Source organism: Mastigoproctus giganteus, chromosome 2 (genome assembly GCF_048544385.1).
Source record: "Mastigoproctus giganteus isolate SK-2022 chromosome 2, ASM4854438v1, whole genome shotgun sequence".
Lineage (NCBI taxonomy): Eukaryota > Metazoa > Arthropoda > Arachnida > Uropygi > Thelyphonidae > Mastigoproctus > Mastigoproctus giganteus.
The window spans coordinates 8,015,163-8,031,622 of NC_143576.1; the positions used below are offsets into that span (position 1 = coordinate 8,015,163).

Sequence of the window (16,460 nt, forward strand, 5' to 3'; positions counted from 1 at the left end):
GTTTACTATATATCAATATTTATCAAAATAAAGTTTTATAGTTTTGATTTCCAAATTACTTGCCATTTTGTATATCATCCAAGGCAACATGAATAAATTAGATATGCTACTATCATGTTATGAAACCAAAAATTGAAACATGAATGCTTGCCCTCTCCTGCATTATTTTCCAATTTACTCCCCCCCCCCACATCAGAAGCTGCTGAAGGTTTGCCGGTTGGCAAACCTTCAGCAGTTGCAAATCCTCAGGGGTTTGCAAAAGTGTTCCAGGGAGTTTGAAATAAAAATTCTGTAATGGCACCTGCTTAGATTTACATAGGTATATTATTGTAAACTACAAAATATAACTAATAATAAACAATAATAAAATTAAATAAAAAGTAAAAATTGCCAAAGAAAGAAACCACATCTCCCACAATTCCTTATAATTAGTTTACTATCTTACAGTATATCATGTTAAATAAATGTTTTCCATACTAAATTTTTTTTTATCTTCAAGAATCATTGTCATGTATAGGTATTTGTTTTTTAAGAACCTATAGTACTTAGTACTGTGCATGGGCTGAAGGTTGAAAAGATGAAAGAAGATACTTGTTGACAATAGACTTGAACTTTATTCATTGAACTTTTGTAGATTGTAATTTTCAGGAAATACTTATGAAGGAAGGCTGTTCCAGAAAACAGAGTTTGAATGAATAAATGAGGAAGAAGAAAAGTTGGTTCTTTGAGTTTGAAAGCAAAATGATGTTGACTGGTTGCGGCACGTGTTCGGATTGCTTTGAAAGAGAGAACAGGAATTATAGAAGTCAATTCAGAAGAACAGTGCCAATGTAAATATCTATAGAAAAGGCATGCAACAGAAACAGAAAGTCTATGAGACAGCGAGTGGAGAGACTCTGTTAGAGATGAGATATTAATTAACCTAACCCAACTGCCCTCTTTTGAATGGAATCTAGAAGGCAGAGAGAGAGGTGGTGGGGGCACCGCCCCAGATGTGACAACGATATTCCATGGTAGGGTGGATTTGCAATTTCTACAGCGTCAACAACTGTTTGGAAGAAAAGTAATTCCGAGAGCAAGATCATCAAAAGAGAAAACCCAGTTTATTAGATGCAGAGGAAGCAATATTTGTAATGTGCTTTATGCCTAGAGAGATTAGAAGTCAGGATAATCCCCAAGATCTTGCCTAGAAATCGAAGCATCATTGAAAATAAGCATAGGAGCAGAAGAATCCTTTTTGCGAGATATAAGACAGGGCTGAATTTTAGAAGGATTGAAATTAAGTTAGATTTGCCCCGCTGGAGAATTATCTGGAGATCAGGATTTGGCAGTGGATACTCGAGAAGTTGAAGCTGTTTTGAGCAGTGCAAGGTTTCTCAAACTGGAAGTTAGAATGCAATGTGCTATCATTAGCAAAACTATGGATACGATTTCCGATCAATGGAAGAAGGTTATTAATATACAAGAGGAAAAGAGGGGGAGAAAGAACTGAACCTTGGGGAACATCAGCATTAGCGGACAAGTTAGAAGACAGAGAGCTGTCTACCATCACCAGGAGTGAGCAGTCAGAGAGAAAACTGGAAAAAATGTAGTACTGGAAATGGATACCCAGTTACAAAGGACAGCTAGCAAACCATAGGATGGAAGCTTATTTAGAAGACCTTTATGCCAAACATGATCAAAAGCCTTTGAAATGTCAAGAGCAATGGCTTGAGTTTCACCAAACTTTTCCATTGAATGTGTCCATAGATGGGTAACATAAGCCAGAATATCACCAGTGGAATCCATACTGGCGATCGTTGTTCATATGAAAGATTTCCAGATAGTTTTAGAGTTGGCAGGTAATTGATTTCTCCATTATTTTGGAAAGAGTAGAAGTAATCACAATGGGATGATAATTGGATGGAAGGGATTTGTCACCCTTTTTAGGAACTGGCTGGATATGAACAAATTTCCAAGTTCGGGGCACAGCTAGCTTTTGAAAACAAGTGGAGAAATACCATCAGCTTGGAGCTTTCTTAGCATCAGATTTATAAAATCCTTCTGACAGAAGACCACAGGAGGCATTGAATGTAGTGTAATGGGAATGGTTTGAACTGATTTACCAAGATCATCAATATATGAGTTGGAGCAAAAATAGGATGCTAGCAGGACAGCTTTATCTTTGGCTGATGTGGCAACAGAATCATCTGGTTTTATCAGAGGCGGGAGCAGAGATGGACAAAAATTGCGGCCAATACCTTTGGCAAAAGATCAGAATGCTCAGCTGCCATTTGGACAAGAAGCAAGTTTTCTACTCTTAGCCTGTTCAAAATCTAGTTTGGAGTTAATAATAACTGCTTTACAAAGTATAAATAATACTTAATAATAATTTTTATAATTATGTAATGTTGCTTACAAAAATGTAGTACTGGAAATATTTTATAATAAAAATTCAGGAATATTACAAGATTTCAGAGAGTATATAGGCTTAGTGGTTTGAATTAAAAATATTATGTTGAAAGGGGTTCAGGATAAAAATATTACATTGAAAGGGGTTTGTGAGTCAAAAAACGTTGGGAACTGCTGTCCTGCAGCAATGTTTTTCAAACTGTGTTCCAAAGAAAGGTTTTAAGCAGCATTTCTCAAATTGTATTGTGACATCTGAGGTCTGTAAAGATGCTTCAGGAAGGCTGTGAATAATATCCAAAATTTCTTATCAATATTTGAAAACTAAAAAAAATTTAAAAGATACGATATTGCTAAGTGGGAGATCCACCCCAAAAAGATTTTCAAACTAAGGGTGAGGAGAAGTGGCACATGTCAATAAAGTTTTTTTTTACAGAACCATTTGGTTCTGTAAAAAAATTACAGTAACAGCATTTAACTAAAACTTTTCCATTATTTTACATAAACATTTCTTTTTGTTACTTCCCCATACAAATTATGAAAAAAATTGTTTAAAATAACTAAATGCACAAGGCATAACACATTAAGAGTTTAATATCTATATAATATCAGTGTGTAGATACACCATAGACAACTCTTAAAACTACAAAGTAGTTCTTGTAGGCATCATTTGCTCTTTCTCATATTGTGCTCTGCCTTCACGACGAGTTGCCATGATATTGCACTACCTCGAATAAGTAACACTTCACTAATAGAGAAGACTATTGTTACTTATTCTCAGTGAGTACCACCACCCAGACATGTTTCAAGGCTATTGGCCTATCATCAGTGGGTGGGCAGGTACCCTGGTATTGCAGACATGACAACCCGTCTGCAATACCAGGGTACCTGCCCACCCACTGATGATAGGCCAATAGCCTTGAAACATGTCTGGGTGGTGGTACTCACTGAGAATAAGTAACAATAGTCTTCTCTATTAGTGAAGTGTTACTTATTCGAGGTAGTGCAATATCATGGCAACTCGTCGTGAAGGCAGAGCACAATATGAGAAAGAGCAAATGATGCCTACAACAACTACTTTGTAGTTTTAAGAGTTGTCTATGGTGTATCTACACACCGATATTATATAGAAAAAAATTGTATATAAATGATATCTCTATCCATTCATCATGAATCTGTAATTTATGGACAAGTTTGTGTTGAAACAATGTTTGTTTCTAGACAGTCTTCTCAATATTTCTTTAAAAAAAGAAAAATCATAATGCTAGACTGAATTTTATTTTGATCATGGGAAAATCTTTACTCTCACTAAAGAGCTGAGTGAACTTGTGAAATCTTTTTCTGTGTTCATTGCTGACATCTCTCAAGTTTGGGGGGGGGGGTGGGTTATGATGTAAATATAGAAAATAAATTAAGCTAATATTGCAATATAGTTTTTGTACACTTGAAGCTATTAATTAAAAAGGTTGTCACAATCTGCTGATCTTCACTTTTCTAAAAAGTTTTGGAGGAGTGCTTTGAGAGTATTTCATGCCACTTTTTTAATGTACATTGAGGATATTGTGAAGAGAACGGTCTTTCATTAACATCGTCATATGTGGACCAATGAATATTCTTTCTTTTATCATTGTGCCAATAAGTCCACAAAATTTTTCCTTCAATTTTTCTTACTGGAACCTGAAGACTTACTTAACAAGTACAGGGCAATATTTAAAAAAAGTTGCAAGTTAGGATTAAATTTGAAAGTGTCTGTAATTCTGCCCATATATGATTCAATTCGGCCCTGCAGAGACTGTGCAAAGCTCATGGGGTAGAATTTTTCTCAGTGTGGTCTATGCTTGTTAACAGGAGAGACTGATTCTACAGGGATGGGATACAATTAAATAGAAAGGATGCAAGAATATTTACTGATGTGATTGAGGCAGTGTTTGGTGGGTTGGAAAACTTCTAGCCTGGGGGGATACACAGACTAACAGATTAACAACAGCTGAAGGCAGAGGTGAAAGTGATTCTTGCACTGCTTCTATTGGAACGAATAACAGCCTGGATGATATGGTGCTGGGTGTCATCATGGAACAAGTAAATACATGTTAGTAAATATATGGGCTATGTTAGCCCATATATTTAATAACATGTATTTACTTGTATGTACACCAATTCTAGAGTATAGTAAATAAATTTGATGAATTTGAAGTGCTGGTCAAGACATCAAATGTGGACACTGTTGGGATATCAGAGACATTATGTCACTCATATATAAAGGATGTAGAATTTGAATATGGGAAGTACAATGTGTATAGAAAGTATTTTTTTTTTAATTTTTAGTGATGTGTGTGTGCAGCCCTTACTAACTATGGCAACTCCATGTTTATTGTGTATAGATACCATACTGATAAAGGTCAATCACTGTGGTGGTGGTGTATATGTACTGTACTGTACTGCAGTGTAGTGTAGTGTTGGGTTGTGTTGACTGGCTACAGCTTAGTTCACCACAGGATGCTGCTGCAAGTTAGTTTTCATCCCTGGCACATGGAGCCAGGTCAGGAATTTACTGTCTGGCACTGGTATAATTGTACCAATATACCCAGCATATTGATCTTAAAAGTGCCGAAGCAGTGAAAAGAATGCCAAGGAGTGAAAGAGAGGAGGAAGAAAAATAAATTTGATGGATTTGAAGTGCTGGTCAAGACATCAAATGTGGACACTGTTGGGACATCAGAAACCTCACTCCTGTGCATCAGGCAACACAGCAGCAATCTCAAAGGCAGAAGGCACTGGTCCCACAGGAGCTAGTTATTGTCAGTGACTCTATTGTCAGGGAAATGGGGAATATATTATACAAAAAGGATAGGTGGAACAGGCCCAGGGTATGTCTGCTAGGGGCACAAGTTGATGATGTTGTAGAGCAGATATCAACTTTTAAAGGCACAAAAGGTAATATTGTTGTACACGTTGGCACTAATGACCTTAAGAATAAGAGATCTGAAGATTTACTTAACAAGTACAGGTCAATGTTAAAAAAAAGTCACAAGTTAGGGTTAAATTTGAAAGTGTCTGCAATTTTGCCCAGACACAATAGGAGGGAGTACATGATGAGAGCCTTGTCAATCAATTCAGCCCTGGAGAGATTGTGCAAGGCTCATGGGGTACAATTTTTTTCAGCATGGTCTGTGCTTGCTAACAAGAGAGACTGCTTCTACAGGGATGGGATACACTTAAATAGAATGGGTGCAAGAATATCTGCTGATACTATCGAGGCAGTGGGTGGAAAACTGCTAGTTTGGGGAGGGGATTCACAGACTAAAAGATTAACAGTAGCCGTAGGCAAAGGCAAAAGTGATTCTTGCACTGCTTCTATTGTAATGAGCAACAGCCTAGAGAGAAAGTTGCTGGGGATTTCGAGAGCTGCTGGGAGTCATCATGGAACAAGTAAATAGATGGGCTGTGTTTGGGTAACTAAGAGTAAGAACAGGTGCATGTATACCAATGCTAGAAGTATAGTAAATAAATTTGATGAATTTGAAGTGCTGGTTGTTGTTATTATTTGGTTTTTAGGAGCATTAGCAACTAAGGCCATATTACTCCGTGGATATGCGGTGGTCATTCCCTGACCTTTCCACATCCTCCGTATTTGGTGGTGACGGGCTCGAACCCCGGTCTAATCAAGAAGCGTGTGCTACGCACTGCTGCTCCTGCCCACCTGGCTACGGAGGCGCCTGAAGTGCTGGTCAAGACATCAAAGGTAGATATTGTTGGGATATCAGAGCAGTGTTCTCCGCAGAAAGTTTTGCCAGCTGGGTGGCATTATGAAGTAGCTGAGTGGGGAAGTGTAATACTTTGCAATATTATAAAATATTTCTGTTATTCATAAATGTGACTTAAGTGACCCAGAGCAAAAATTAATTGCATAATTTAACATTATATATTCCTATCGCATTGACCTTGATTGCATAATACACTCAAATTAATATTGATTGAGACCAGTGTGCAGTACCATACAGTATCGCAAGAACCACTTAAATTTTAGCAAGGCAGTCAGTTAAATTCACTGGGCGATGCACCCATTAGATAGGTCCTGGGGAGAACACTGCAGAGACATGGTGTCACACAGATATAAGCAGTGTAGAATTGGAATTTGGGGGGTACAGAATGGATAGACAGGGTAGTAAGGGTTATGCTGTTAGTTAAGAAACACAAAATCTAAGGAAGTGCATCCAGTTGACATGGATGGACAGTAGGAGTGTGTTAGCATTAGCAGGCAACGATGCAAGAAAGCAAGCTTATGCAGCATCATCCAAAAACCCTGCTCCCATTTCACCCGTCCATTCATTCCAAATGCCTGTCCAGCACAGCCTTAAATTTATTTAGGCTATCAACTTCCACAACAAAAGATGGAAGTCTGTTCCATCAATCAACTACCCGCTGGCAAAAGGCAAATTTCCGCACATCCACTCAAAAAATGTCCTTCCTCAATTTGAATCTATGTCCCCTCAGGTTCTTAATCTGAGCAAGAGGAAGAATCCCATCAGCATTCAGCTTGCTCATCCTATTCAAAGCCTTATATGCCTCAATCAGATCACCTTGCTGGTGCCTACTCTCCAGGTGCTGCAATTTCCATACTTAAGCCTTTCTTGGTAAGAGCACCCCTTTGTCCCATCACCAATCTTGCTGCCCTTTTTTGTACTTGTTCTAGCAACTCTACATCCTTTCTAAAATGAGGCCTTCAGACCTGTACACAGTACTCTAGGTGTGGTCTGACCACTGTCTTGTATAACGGGATAATCACCTCCCTGTCCCTGCTAGCAAAATTCCTATATATCATTGACAAGACTCTATGACCAGCCCTGGCAGCCTGTCTGCACTGCTCAGCGAACTTCATATTGGACTGCACAATTATCCCCAGGTCTTTTTCACTTGCCACTTCCCTGAGTGTAGTATCACACAGTTGGTAAGTTTCTCTTGGGTTATTGCTACCCATATGCAGTTCTTTGCATTGTGAAACTTCAGTTGCCACTTCTCAGCCCATTTGATCAACTTATCTAGATCCAGTTGAAGTAGTATACTGTTGTTAAAAATCCTGCCAACCTTTGTATCATCTGCAAACTTGGACATTAAGCCTGATATAGTTTCATCAATTAAATATACAAAACAATAATGGGCCCAACACCAAACCCTGGGGAACTTCACTAATAACATTTGTCCACATTACCACTCTGTAGTCTCCCACTCAACCATCCATTTATCCATTGTAGCAACTTACCCTTAATGCCATACCTCTCCAATTTGTACAGCAGTTTTCCATGTGCAACAGTATTAAAAGCTTTCCTGAAATCCAAGTATATGTTATCAAAATTATTTTTGGCATTCAGTTCCTTTGTGTCTTGTCTGATCAATTTGATTGGATAATCATATTATCCAATCAAATTGATCAGACAAGACCTCCCTTTCACGAACCCATGCTGTGTCTTAACTATTACTGCGGTCTTATCTAGATGATCATGCAATGCTTCTTTAACCAGTGACTCCATTATTTCCCCCAGAACACAAGTTATACCAACAGGTCTATAATTACTTATGTCACTTTTTGAATCCCCTTTGTGAATTGGTGAAACATTTGCACACCTCCAGTCCATGGGGACCTCCCCTGAGTCCAAGGAAGCTCTCAAATTATGGCTAAGGGTTTGCTTACTTCTTTTTCTGCCTCCTTTAACATAACAGGATAGATCCGGTCCACCCCAGGTGCCTTTTTTATGTTTTAACCGCAACAATTTCTCCTAAACTTTGCTCTCAGTTATTACAAAACCACTTGGCTCTCTGTTAGAGTTTGACAAACTTCTGGCACTCCCCTCATTGAATAACTCCTCATGTGTGAATGTAGATAAAAAATACCCATTCAGTTCATCAGCTACCTGAGCATGATCATCAATAGTCAATCCATCTATGTTAAGTGGTCCAATCTGATTCATCCCTTTGTTTCTAGAGTTTACATAAGTAAAGAACTCTACTGTTTTTCTCTGTATCCTTTGCCAAAGATTTTTTGTAATCTGCCTTTGCCTGCCAAATCTCCTTTGTGATTTGATTACAGACTAACTTATATCTGTCACAGGCTTCTGTGTCACCTGATACTTTATAAGTGTCCCATACATTTTTCTTCTCTACGACGAGCCTCATTAATTCATGGCATCCATTTAAGCCAAAACCTCTAACATTATTTCTTAGTTGGAATGAAAAACCTAATAGCCTCCAAGATCAAGTCCCTGAAGGCTTCCCATTTAGAATTCAACATCATCAGTTGATCCCACTGTACAGAATTTAAACACTGTCTGAGACCCCCTGTAGTTACCTTTATGAAAGCAAAAACCCTTCGCTCGATGGTAGTTACTTCTTTAAGTAATTCCCACATCAGTACACTGTTTTCACTGTCATCATCCAGTGGTTCCTTTATCTGCAAATTCTTAATGTATTAATAATTACTGCTGATATTCAGATCAAGAGTATTACTCCCTCCAGTTACCTCACAAACATGTTGCTGTAGAAAACTGTTTGTTTGTTTCAGGATTTATTGGGTGCATCGGCAACTATGGCCATAGTGCGCCAGCTGTAGAAAACAGTCATCAATACATCCACAAAAGTCTTTCTAGTGTGTGAGTGACCAACCCACCAGTTCCACTCAATATCTGGAAAGTTAAAATCCCCCATTACAAGACACTCTAATTTAGCATTAGCATTGGCATATGATGCAAGAACGCAAGCTTAAATAGCATCAGCCAAAAAAAAAAAAAACTTCCACTTCACCCCTCCATTTGTTAGAAATACCTGTCCAGCTGAGCCTTAAATTTATTTAGGCTATCTACTTCCACAACAAGGGATGGAAGTCTGTTCCACCAATCAACTACCCGCTGGCTAAAGGCAAATTTCCGCACATCTATCCTACATCTGTCTTTCCTCAATTTGAATTTATGCCCTCTCAGGTGATTATTCTGAGCAAGAGGCAGAATCCTATCAGCATTGAGCATGCTCAAACCATTAAAGGCTTTATACACCTCTATCAGATCAACTCGCCTGTGCCTATCTCCAGACATTGTAATTTGCAAAACATAAGCCTTTCTTCATAACAGCAACCCTTTGTTCCATTCACTAATCTTGTTGCCCTTCTCTGTACTCGTTCCATCAGCTCTACATCCTTCTTGAAATGAGGCCTCCAGACCTGTATACAGTACTCAAGGTGTGGCCTGACCATTGCCTTATACAAGGGAATAATCACCTCCTTATCCCTGCTAGAAAAATTCCTGTATATCATCGATAAGACACCATGAGCTACTCTTGCAGCCTGTCTGTAATGCTCAGAGAACTTCATATCTGCTTGCAAAATTACCCTCAGGTCCTTTTCATTCTCTACAACTGTCAGTGTAGTAACTACAGAGTTGATACATTGCTCTGGGATTGCTGTTTCCCATATGTAGTACTTTACATATGTCAATGTTAAACTTCATTTGCCACCTCTCAGCCCATCTGCTCAACCTTTCCAGATCCTGTTGCAGCAGCATAGCGGCAGTAGTGTCCTTAACAACCCTGCTAACCTTTGTATTGTCTGCAAACTTGGACATTAAGCTTGATATACCATCATCAATATTATTTATAAATTCAGAAAACAATAATGGGCCCAACACTGAGTCCTGAGGGACTCCACTAATAACATTATTCCACGATGAGCAGTGTCCATTGATTACCACTCTCTGTCTTCTCCCCCTCAACTACCCCTTTATCCATAGCAGCAATTTGCCTCCAATGCCACACTGCTCCAATTTGTGCAGCAGTCTTCCATGTTCAACAGTATCAAAAGCCTTTCTAAGATCCAAGTATATAATATCAAAGTTATTTCCTGCATCCAGATCTTTTGTGACTGCATCATAGTATCCAGTCAAATTGGTCAGACAAGACTTCCCCTTAAAAAAACCATGCTGTGTCCGAGCTATAACTGAAGTCTTGTCTAGATGATCCTGCAGTGCTTCTTTAACCAGTGCCTCCATTAATTTTCCTGGAATAGAAGTTAAACTCACAGGTCTATAATTACTTGTATCAGCCTTTGATCCACCTTTGTTTGTTATTTGATTTTTAGGAGCATTAGCAACTAAGGCCATATTGCTCCGGGGATAGACGGTGGTCATTCCCTGACCTTTCCACATCCTCCGTATTTGGTGGTGACGGGCTCGAACCCCAGTCTAATCAAGAAGCGTGTGCTACGCACTACTGCTCCTTCCAACCTGGCTAGGGAGACGCCTAATCCTCCTTTGTGAATTAGGGTCACATTTGCAGATCTCCAGTCTGTGGGTACCTCCCCTGAGTCCAAGGAAGCTCTCATATTTATGGCTAAGGGTTTGCTTATTTCCTTTAATATAACTGGATAGATCCCATCCACCCCAGGTGCCTTTCTTGTGTTTATCTTCAGCAATTTCTCCTCCACTTGACTCTCAGTTATTACAAGATTATCTAGCTTACTGCCAGAGTTGAATACACCTCTGGCATTCCCTTCACTGAATAACTCCTCATGTGTGAATACCAATGCAAAATATTCATTTAGTTTGTTAGCTACCTGAGTAGGATCATCAACATTTGAACCATCGATATCGAGTGAACCAATCTGATTCATCCCCTTCCTTCTATAGTTTACATAAGTAAAGAACTCTTTGCTGTTTTTCTTTGCATCCCTTGCCAAAGATTTCTCATAATCTGCCTTCGCCTACCGAACCTCCTTTGTAACTTGATTACAGATCAACTTATATCTATCATAGGCTTCTGTGTCACGTGTTAATTTATATGTATCCCATGCATTTTTCTTCTCTGCTATATGTTTCATTAGTTCATCTGACATTCATTTAAGCCTAAACCTTGAACAACATTTCTTAGTTCGTATGTAAAGCCTAGTAGCTTCCAAGATAAGTTCTTTGAATGCTTCCCATTTTGAATTTGCTGTTGGTAACATCATCAGTTGGTGCCACTGTATAGAATTTAAATACTGTCTCAGACCATTGTAGTCGCCTTTACGAAAGCAATAACCCTTCCCTTTGCCCCTGATGGTAGTTACCTCTTTGAGTAAATCCCACTTCAGCACACTGTGATCACTGCCACCTAGTGGTTCCTCTATCTGCAGATTCTTAATGGATGAAGAATCACTACTGATAATCAAATCAAGAGTATTACTCCCTCTAGTTGCCTCCCGAACATGCTGATGTAGAAAAAAATCATCCAATAAATCCACCACAGCCTTGCTAGTGTGTGAGTGACCAAACTACAAATTCCAGTCAATATATGGGAAATTAAAATCCCCCATTATAAGACTCTCTGATTTACTGGCCCACTCCATTTCCCTGTACAGTTTCGTATTATACTCATCAGATTAGGCCTATAGCACACTCCTACTCTCAATTTTGGTCTCCCAATGCTTATGTCACACCAAACTGACTCGACACTGCACTGTCCAGCAATGTCGACTGGCTTCACTTCCTTGGATTTTATGTGTTTCTTAACTAATAGAATAACCCCTCCTAGGGTCCTATCCTTTCTGTAGACGTTGTACTCCCCAAATTCCAGTTCTGCATTCCTTACATCTATGTCACACCACATCTCTGATATCCCAACAATATCCGCCTTTGATGCTTTGAGCAATACCTCAAATTCATCAAATTTATTTACCAAGCTCCTAGCAATGGTGTACATGCAAGTATACATGCACCTGTTCTTTTTCTTAGCTACCCTAACACAACCCATGTGTTTACTTGTACCGCAATGACTCCCAGTAGTCTCTGAAATATCCTGCATCTTGTTTTCCAGGCTTCTGCTCATTCCAATAGAAGCAGTGCAAGAATCACTTTCACCTCTGCCAGTGGCTACTGTTAATCTATTAGTCCTTGTATCCCCCCAAGCTAGCAGTTTTCCAACTCACCTAACACTGCCTCCATAGCATCAGCAGATATTCTTGCACCCTTTCTATTCAAGTGTATAACACGTGTGCCAATTTAATGGTACACTCCATTTATCTGCACAATTGCTCATTATACTCGCCAGATTCATTAGGCTTATAACTCACACCTACTCTCATTTTTCCTTTCCCAGTGCTTATGTCACACCAAACAGACTCAACATTGCATTGTCCACCAACATCAACTTGATGCACTTCCTTCAATTTTATGTTTCTTAACTAACAGCATAACCCCTCCTCCCTTCATGTCTATCATTTCTGTACACATTGTACTCCCCAAATTCCAATTCTGCACAGCTTATGTCAATTGGCATCATTATGGTTATATCTCATATTGTGACTGCCTTCACAATGAGTTGCCATGGTATTGTGCTACCTCGAATAAATAACACTTCAACAGTGGAGAAGACTATTCTTAACGGATACCACCACCACCACCCAGACTGCACTGTTTAAAAGCTTGTTGGCTTCTCTTCGGTGGGTGGTGGTATCTGTTGAGAATAAATAACAATAGTCTTCTCCACTGGTGAAGTGTTATTTATTTGAGGTAGTAACAATAAACTCGTTGTGAAGGCAGTCACAATATGAGATATAACCAAAACGATGCCAATTTAATTAATTAATTTAACTACTTTGGCGGTCGATAGCTATGTTAAAATGATGCATTTGCACTAACCTACATATTAGTCTTTCTACCCCATAGCATGAGGCCTTTGCTCTTAAATACTTTAGAATCAACTAATATAAATTAAATAAATCACAATAAATTAAACAAGATCACTACTTTTAGATTTGATAAGCTACCTAAATAATATATGTATACTTGCATGTTTCATTAATTTACACAAACTTGTATGTTTAAAAAAACATGTTACATTTTATAAAAGAAAAACTTCACAAAATTTCTGAAATGAAATCTTTTCCCTATCAACTAGTGGAGAACAGTGAACATCCTATTATCCTGGAATATATATCTAGCTATGGCTAGAGAAAATATGGTCAAGGCATCTAGCCATATGAAAGAGCTAGTTCTCTTAGTGTGTGCTCAATTCAGATTACATATAATAGAATGGACCATGAAAAATTGAAGAGGCAATGTATCTGGCTCTCAAGGCATTTCTTAAATGGTATAACATGGCTATATCAAAGAAAGGAGAGGCCAAAATCAACCATGCAACTAGGCCGTTGTATAACATTGCATGGTCCAGACAGAGGCATCAAAAAAAGATATTCCTCTAATAAAGAGTTGACTGTAATGCTTAGAGCTAACTTAGCCAATTGTGGCTATTGGACATCTCAATTAACAAAATTCGTGCGGAGTGGTCCAGATAGATAAATGCACTAAATCACAATTTGACATCAACGGGACAAATAATGCGACCAATAATTTCACAGGAATGCAAATTGTTGAAAAATTCGTGGGAATTAGAAAACACGATAAAGTCGCGGTCTTTCAATAAATGTGGAAACAGCAATGCCCTTGATGGCACTGAAGATGATGCAATCTCTGAATAAAGTGAAAGTTCAGTCCATAACATTAGAAATTACGAGTGCGAGGACTAATTGGTAAACGTTTCCTTATCGACATTTTGCTTAGTAAGCATCTATGTTTCAAATATACGCAATAAAATAAATTTTTATCAAAATTTTCTTTCTAAAACTAAGATGCGTCTTTCGGTAATGCAAATGCGGTAAATCTTTTATCTTAAGATAATTTCGATATTTCTCAGCTACTCATGGTGTTCGTAAGCTGAGAGATTACTATGAGCTTGTACGTCCTAGGTCTGTCAGTTTGAGTTCAATCTGTCATTTTGATTTGTAAAATAACGAGATCCAATAGTATTATAGCAATGTCTACTAACGATAGTTTTATATATGCAACGAATAACTACCAATGAAATTTGAGATAGTAATAATACTAACTCAGGCTTTGTCAGATAACACTTGTTACACTTACCGCTTTCCAGGTGTTATTTCTTTAACCACGTGTAAGCCTTTCCTTATGGTCAACACGGAAGTATAGCCTCACTTTCGCTTCCGCATTTTACTGGATTTGGTTTCTTTCCATTTGTTTAATTCTAATATATTCTAATAAAACTGAAATAAATAAAAAAAACTGCATTCATTTTCTGACTTACATTAAAAAGCCTACTGGATTTTAGGCAGAAACCTAAAGTTGTGTATAACTGTCATTTCTTGGTCAGCTGATTGTTTGTCATGCAAACAAAACTGTGATTTAAGATACTTTTTTGCATTGTCTGATGCTAACTTATTTTTTATTTTTAAATGAAAAAGGCAGTTTAAATGTTTCAGTTATGATTTTTATCACCACCGCCTAAACTAGTTGTTTTAATCTACGATAATTTTCAGTGCTATTAGTTTTACCTCAAGCCAACCGGCTCCTGTGTACAGGACTTAGTAAAGTACCTTACTGTATGTGGATCCATTTATCTTTATGTATCAGTTCTATACAATTAGCAAACGAAAGGCTATACTGACAGACAGTTTTGTGAGATTTGTGGTCTGTTATGACAGTTGGATATGTAAATAGTTACTTTAACTTTTTGGTAACCATTTACCAAGTGACATCGTGATTTTTATTCATTTACATTTGCAGAATATGTGGCTGTTATGCTTGAGTATTTGAGAGTTATAGAATAATTGTTTTGGTCGCCCATCTCATTTCTTCATTTTTATTTAATGTGAAGTAACTTTTGTTTCATAATGTTGAGAAGTCAGGAAAGGCAATCTCTTATTAGTTCGACTGGTGGATCTTATGGATCGACTTCACAACCAAACCTCAATTCTTCAAACACATATCAGCAATTGTCTGTACGTTCTAGGTTCAGAATTTTGAGCTCTAGTGCAATCATTCTAATCAATGTTATGCTGGAAAGAATAGCGTTCTACTCCCTGTCAGGAAATCTATATCTGTTCCTTAATAGAATACCCCTGAAGTGGATGTCATACAATGCAATGAGTACATCACTTTGTCTGACTGGTGTGACTTATGTTTCTTCTTTGTTTGGTGGGTGGATAGCAGATTCCATTCTAGGTAGATTTTGGACTATTGTTCTGGCACTTTTATTTTATACTGCAGCATATTCCGTACTTCCTGAAATTGCTCACTCAGAAGATCACACAAAAATTCCTTACTTATGCATGTGGCAAACACAAGCAAAGAATATTGTAATTACTAATTATGCTGACATTCAGGTTCCTACTGCTGATGTACCATTGTTCCAAGAACCATGTAGTTGGTTGGTTTATCTTCTTATAGTAGTTATTGGAATTGCAACAGGAACAGTTAAAGTAAACATTGCACCATTTGGTGCAGACCAGGTAAGTAGTTCAGTGTATTTTGTATACGTATGTTAAAATTTTATTTGATTACTTATGGTATTTTTATATTTCTAATACTATTTGTAACCCAGTTATGGTTTTGTAGTGCTTTTGAGAGAAGGAGAATAAGTAAAATTTAAATGGACTTTGTATATTAGGAAATTTAGATAAAATAAACAATTTTTAATAGACATAATATATGCAAATATTGTCAGACAAAGTTTCTGAAATTTGAGCAGTTTAATGATAAAATTCCCCCCTCCTCCCACATTCACAAACAGTTTGTTCTGATGAAATATTTGTTTCAATATTTCAGCAAAAGTCTCAGGCTTCCTTGCACCACATGGCTAATGATGATAATGATAAGCCTGCATACTGGTCAACCACATTGATATCTTTTGACATACTGGTGTGTAAATAAACAAGTTAACAGGAGAGACTGCTTCCACAGGGATGGGATACACTTAAATAGAAAGGGTGCAAGAATATTTGCTGATGCATCGAGGCAGTGTTAGGTGGGTCAGAAAACTGCTAGCTTGGGGGGGGGATACAAGGACTAATAGATTAACAGTAGCCACTGGCAGAGGTGAAAGTGATTCTTGCACTGCTTCTATTGGAATGAGCAGCAGCCTGGAAAACAAGATGCAGGATATTTCAGAGACTGCTGGGAATCATTGCGGTACAAGTAAACACATGGGTTGTGTTAGGGTAGCTAAGAATAGGAACAAGTGCATGTATACTTGTGTGTACA

At 38.0% G+C, this 16,460-nt stretch overlaps 1 protein-coding gene across 1 annotated transcript in view; it reads left to right on the plus strand.

Moving 5' to 3' along the window:
- The first annotated feature begins 14,895 nt into the window (after positions 1–14,895).
- Positions 14,896–16,460, plus strand: part of LOC150089150 (solute carrier family 15 member 4-like) — a 78,879-nt gene continuing 77,314 nt past the window's right edge. The window contains exon 1 of the mRNA XM_090389513.1: positions 14,896–15,709. Coding sequence (XP_090245639.1) covers positions 15,092–15,709 — 618 coding nt within the window. The 5' untranslated portion in view covers positions 14,896–15,091. The remainder of the gene's footprint in view (positions 15,710–16,460) is intronic.